This window comes from Amblyomma maculatum, chromosome 10 (genome assembly GCF_055883805.1).
Source record: "Amblyomma maculatum isolate TAMU_Amacu chromosome 10, ASM5588380v1, whole genome shotgun sequence".
Taxonomy (NCBI): Eukaryota; Metazoa; Arthropoda; class Arachnida; order Ixodida; family Ixodidae; genus Amblyomma; species Amblyomma maculatum.
The window spans coordinates 7,087,475-7,094,141 of record NC_139353.1 but is presented as its reverse complement, the minus strand read 5'-3'; the positions used below and the strand labels follow the sequence as shown (position 1 = coordinate 7,094,141).

Below are 6,667 nucleotides of genomic sequence, written 5' to 3'. Positions count from 1 at the left end.
TTTTTTTTATTTCGCATATGCCGCTTCAAGATAGAGGAAGGCTAGATTGATATGTCCTTGGGAGACATGTAGAATTATTTGTGCTGGTATTTGGAGCATTTGTATTCGCTCGCAATATTGGCCGCTAAATAACGATGCGATATTTTATGAACACCATTCTAGCAATAATTATACACGCAAACATTGTAATCACGTCAGCTTAGGATCGTTTCAAGACAACAGCAGAAGGAGAACGACTTTGAAATTGTATGCATTCACTCTGTCCTGGGCTTCTTTTGTATATTCGGAGGAAAATGCGATGAGCATGTGTGTTAAACATAAAGGAGCGAGTCCTTAAGTTCAACGTAGACACGCATGGATTCAATAGGGCACTGTAGCAATCTTACAAGTCGACAAAGCGAAGCATGCGTTCTGGCTACTTTCAGAAATGGACAAAAGCTTTTTCGGATATGGCTCTAGTTTGGTTTACGGGGCTGCATGTCCCAAAGCAACTCAGGCTATGAGAGACGCCGTAGAGGATATTTCTCGAATTCGCGACCCTCTGATGTTTTTCAACTTGCATTGACATCGCACTGCACACGACGCCTTGCTTTTCGCCTCCACCTAAAGGCTACCTCCGCGGTGGGGATTAGATCCCGTATCCTTGGCTACAGCCTCTGAGTGCTCTAACCACTGCACCACCGTGACGGGGCCTTTGTGGGGAATAAAAGAAATCTAGCCTACGTAGTCCGCGGAATAACCATGGAACAAAGTCCCACATAAATTCTTCCTTATGACATTCAGTGCAACACAAAGAGTTCATGAACAAGAAAGACATTTTTCACAGAAATATTAGTCGCCAGGAATCAAATTTTAATAACTGTCGCTTTCAAAAATAAATTATTGCACTGGCTTCTTTCGCACAAGTGCAAGACACACGTGCCTTTTTATGCAAGGTTAATGGCAGCTTACGCATGCGCAAAAAAAAAAAAAACTAATGAAATCACTGATGGTTATGAAACACTGCATTACCAAGAAGAAAGCATTCTCTAATGACTTCCGCTTCTACTTGGGAATTGATATCGACAATGATTGGTTATATACACGATGAGATTACAACAATAAAAAAGGCGAATTCACAAGCAGAAGAAAACATTGCTGTCCGAGTTACACAGCACTACAATAATGCTGCCAGAAACAAATATTTCAGTCAAAATGAGTTGCATCATAGCTCGTGCAAACACAGCGTGTGCAAAAGAAATAAAAAAAATGATGTTCAAATATTGCAGAAGGTGTTCGTGTGTGAGGGGAAGGTAAGGTAAGGCTAAGCTTGCTTCATCCCTAATGAAAGTGAGATCTCGCAGGCTGGCACTGCATGGACGTGACGGATCGATGATCAACCCATGGGACATAGAAGACGAACGCGGTGCACACCTCCTTGACCTGGAAGAAAGTTAAATATAAACTGTTACGTTATAGACTGGAAATTGATATTTATCTTTTTACTGAGGCGTTCCATTTTTATATGCACACCTTCACAGTGCAATTAGAGCGTCGATTATAACTGTCTGAAATCGAAAAATGTGGGAAGAAAAAACAAAAAGTGAAAGAGCTAAATTCAGCAAAATTCATTCATGGCATTGAAAGTAAAAGCACTCATTAAACGTGCCCAGCATTCATGTTGAAAACATTTCACGACTTTCAGCATTTATGTGTTTAGGGAGGCTTGTTTCATTCCATAATTTCGCCGAAAAATGTGTAAATTTGAATATGTGTAAATTTATGAATTTTCATTCTTCTCAAAGTGTCCAGTTTGTAATCATAGTATTAAACATACAAATTTCTATCTACGTCTTCCCTTAGTTAAAAGAGCTGCTAGTGAACATCATTTTAGAAAGAGGAAAATTGTTCTCACTAATCGTACATAGAAAAGCTAAAATATTCCTTGGATAATTACCAGAGGAAAAATCAAGATATACCAGACGTAAGGAAAACACGCCTGCTCATGATATATGTTAGCTATTTCGTAAATTGGTTCACTCACGCGACAAGCTTATTCCAGTATAGACCGAATTAACACCTAATATATTATTACATTTGTGTCTGATGTCTATGTGATCAAGTGTTCGCTTTATTATCATTTTTATACGCGTGAAGGTTTTAATTTTAATAATGAGAAAAAATGCGAAATCGCAGACTTGCATGAACTGATCCCTGTGTTGCCCGCCCAGAGAATTTTAACAATTCTCATTATGCGACTGGGCAAGAGCACGTTAATGAAGCAGTCTCCACTGTTCCGCTGCTTCCATGCGATAAAGATTACAATAATGTCGACCGGAATATCAGGCCTGGTATTTGGCGCTTCGATAAAATCTGGGTGGTTTTACAGGATTAGGTATTTAAACTGAGTAAAGCATAAGAGAAATCGTCCTTGGAAGGGCGCAGCAATGTTTATGCGTTAATATGGCCTAAAGAAATGTAAGGAGAAGAAAGATTGAATTGTTGCTGACAGTAAAATGAGGGTTGTTGCGAGGGAATCCAATCGGTTGCCTTTGAGTCGTGAGATTGATACAGTTTCGCTGTGCATCCAGGAACATTTTGTTTTTCCGCAGTTAAAGTTCGGCCTTCTATGTTTGTTTGCAAAGTAAAAACAATTATAAATAACAATAAACTGTCCGTACCTCGCGTCACGACCTTAAGCCGGAACTTAAGTACATCCATAATAGTTTTTTTTTTCATCTACGCGGTCTTCTCTGACATTTACTACTGAATGCCCAGCATGACGGGTGATGTTGAAAGATGTGTAATTTTTAAGTGACAGGAACAATTTTGCCTCCTATCCGGCGAAAAAAAAAAAATGAGTCTTGACTGTTTCTTTATAGTGCTTAGGACCGCGTTGTCCATGCCATGCACTATTCATATTCGTATGCGACAGTTCACACCGCGTGTAAACCTACCTCCTTTTTCTTGGGCCGGCATATGTCGGGGCTGTATGTCTCCGCTCCAAGGCATGTGGACTCAGCTGTGGTGAATCTCAGTCGGTAGTTGAAACCAGCGGCACTCTGAGACGACATAGGTTCGTGAGGCCAGGAAAGACAAGTAAGGTTCAATAGGCTGTTTACTTCACCAAACAGCCATAAACCTTTTTACAAATCAGATTATTGAACAGAAGTATTTCTTGCATATCGCAGATTTTGTTTTTTTTTTTTTTACTTGACACTTTGAGTAGGAGTAAGTGGTTCTTAAATATACATGAAAAACAGAAGCAAAACGATGTTTCGAAGCCCAGGTATCTGCTATCTGTATCTGAAGCTCCTGAATAGAGTGGCAGAAATAGTAAGGAAGTGGTGGAGGAAAACAAAAGGGTGACTGACAGGAAGAAAATCAAGGTAGGATAAAAATATAAATGAAAATACACCCTATAGTATAAAAATCGGTAGACTTTTCGAGCAATTGTCTTAGTTCACTTGACACTTTGAAACAAGTCACTGAAAATATTTTAAGCTTAATTCCGGCAACCAAACCTAACCTGGAAGCACTGGAAGCATAATGCGTACACCCATTTCTTCCTCCAAAAGAAAAAGCAGACAGCGATAGCTTTTGCATGCGCGCCACTGTGCACAGCTGAGTAGTGCATGACGGCACCAACTCTACGACATACATTCGCTAAGGGGGTCGCGTCTTACGCCCTGTTGTACAGCTGCACAGTTGATTATTCCACAAAAAGAAAAAAAAATGAATCTGTTTGTTTTCGTAACATCGATCTGTTACGGGGACTTATAAGTGAAACCATATATGACGCAATCCCGCGTATGTAACGCTTTGATATTCTTTTTTCTTGTTTGTTTGTTTTTTGTGCGAGGAGAGGCTTCGTATCTTCGAACAAAAATTCTCGGCCTTTCGATAGAACGCATATTTTTATCAGAGAAAATGCATTACACTCAGCATTTACGTTCTCAAAAGTGCTTTCTTGAACGATTTCCGTAATGACGTGTAGCTGAAAGTTAAGAGTAGCAACAGAGGCTCTGATTAGATTTCTGTTGTATTACGTTGAAAATGTCAATATTCATATTTACCAACTTCCTCAGGAAGCTTTCAGAATATATTTTGCACTGAAGTATTAGGGCATTAAAAAATATTTTATTTTTATTTTTTACCTCTTTTGCAGTCACGACAAGTGAAAAAAAAAAAAAACACTAGCATTTTTCGGAGAAACATTTGGTGGCTTTATCCGCAGCTTCCTCGAGCAGAATTTCAGGGGGATTATGCATCTTTCTTTATCGATAATCATAAGGTGTTAACTAACGAAATTTTTCAGTTCCCGAAATTTAGATCTGCCTAACTGCAATAAGTCGCTTAATTAAATTCGTATTTTTGTGACTCAAGGGAAACCACTCATCGGTTACGAGTTTATTGCAGAGAGGTTGAAACGAACACATATTAATATATTTATTTTAGCTTGAAGTTATTGTTTCCTCTTCCATAGGCGTAGCACAATCGTTTGTACTGACATGACATGACATGACTGACATGAAAATTATCAGGACTGTCCATCTACCGCATATTGAGAAATGGTACATGAGCACAAAATACGCAAATAAAACTAGGTCAAATATTATAATTTTGAGCTTCATTTCACGCATCACTGATCTAAGAGAAAAAGAGAGAGAGACCCTTTACAGAAAAACAGAAAATTTAGCCGGCGTTTAGATTTTGCTGGCAGGCTACTCTGCGTAGGAACGGGAATTGGGGAGGGAAAGATGAAAAAATAATGGTGAGGAAAATAAAAGAAATGAAGGGGGAGATAAAATACGGCTTTAAATGCGTTCTAAGGTGCATCGTGGAGTAATGGTGTAAAATGAAATGATGAAATGCATAATCTGCCATATGTGCTTATAGAGCTCACAGCGTGAATAATGCCTTAGGGTAACTCGAAAGGTAAATTTAGAGTTTGTCAAGAAGTCCAATCTATTTCAAATACGTAAATAAAAGGTTCATTGTGAGTTTCTATTAACTAGGGCAGGCTAAGGGACATTAAACGATGTCCATTGTTAAAGGCACTGGGGAGAGCTTCTCCATGCTATGTTCATAGTACACACGCTCGCCAGTGTACGCAGGGCACTCAAACAGGATATGTTCCAGAGTTTCAATCGAGCCGCAGTTGTCACAGTGCGGACTGTTCATTTGACCGAAACGTATATCGCAAGCTATTTGTAATCACTGATCTGTAAAATTGGTAGAGGTTCAATTCATTGCTTTTATTGCAACGCTTATGGAGCATATTTTCGAAAACCATTATCAAAGTCCCACCCCACCTTGGTTTTAGCAATCATTCGTAATCTCCCCTTTATGGAGGAGCCTATAGGGAGTAGTTCAACGTGTAGTGCACAGCTGCACAGACTGAGAAAATAAAGTCGTTACAGACTCACGGTAATTGGAAAAAGCACTACGGACTTTCTTGACCACGTGGAAATAGACCTTTGCGTAAGTTGTAAACGTGGCTACTTTTATTATGATAACAATGTGCCTATTAAGATTATATTACGGTCTTTCTTGACCACGTGGAAAAATACCTTTGCGTAAGTTGTAAACGGGGCAACTTTTATTATGAGAAGAATGTGCTTATTGAGATATATCGCAAAAGATCTATTATTTGCATTTTAGATATCGTGTGCTTGGAAAAAGATGATAAATTTTATAGATGATCATTACAAGTAGCCTGCATGCCCTTTCTTTTGCTAAGAAATTACTTGCTCAATTACGCAGTGATGGGGCTAACCTAGCTATTTTATACCAAGTCCAAAATAACCACAGAGAAGAAACCTTCAGCAAAAGCATCAGCATCTAGTGACTCTTCCTGCAGGTAGTCAACAAAGCAGAGTAACTATGCGTTTCTCGCCTTACCTGGACGTCCACTTGGAAGAGGTCCAGGACCGTGTCGAAATATTCGTGTTCCGCGGTGTGCTGCGCTATGGCGAAGTGTGCCATCTGGTTATAGATGGGATCGGCGTCCACTCTCCTCCGGTAAAAGCCGCCCGGAAGGCTGGCGCTAAAGACTGCCCCAGGAATAATCACAAGCAAGAAAGCGCAGAGCTGCATTTTCGAGAGCTTCTCTTATTACCTGCTTCTGCAAGCAGCACCAAGAACTTAACAGGCCTCTAGGAGTCGTATCAATGTTTCTCCTCTGGGCCTGCAAGACAGTGTTGTTGGACGTCTTCGCCTCAGGCAAAACTCTTCTACGACTATTTTTGGGGCCACATCAATTGGTGAAAACCGCAGGTAAATACCAGCACTCTCCGATCTCCGCCTTCACTGCGAGTCTCTTCTGTGCCTCAGTAAGACCCCAGCTGGGGAGAGAAATGCAAACTCTCGTTGAAAGCACGCCACTAGTCACCCGTCTTGAGTGCTGCTGCCTCTTTGATAAAGCCACCTCTTCCGTTTTGTGAAACTGACTGAATTCAGAAGAAAAAGATAGCCTGATTTCGCTGAAGCTAGCGCAAATTGCGCAGGTTTCTCTCAGCTTTCGCAAGCAGCAACAAATTGAAGTGGGTTATGCGACACGATGGGGTTTTGCTCAATCTGTGGGTCGGCAGCGGATGAAATTTTGCTCCACGCCGTGCAACCACGACCGTTCGCTGTCCTGCACTTCCTCCCTGATTTCTCCTCACACCCCGGCGTTTGAGACGGC

The 6,667-nt window shown here is 40.6% G+C and overlaps 1 protein-coding gene across 1 annotated transcript; it reads right to left on the bottom strand.

Moving 5' to 3' along the window:
- LOC146175485 (cystatin-2-like) lies at positions 1-6,667 on the bottom strand. The gene is made up of 3 exons (XM_084580776.1): positions 5,884-6,667; positions 2,937-3,041; positions 1-1,422 (listed from the first exon to the last, which is right to left on the bottom strand). Exons 1-3 carry the CDS (start codon positions 6,076-6,078, stop codon positions 1,321-1,323), a joined length of 402 nt encoding a protein of 133 aa, XP_084436902.1. The 5' UTR covers positions 6,079-6,667; the 3' UTR covers positions 1-1,320.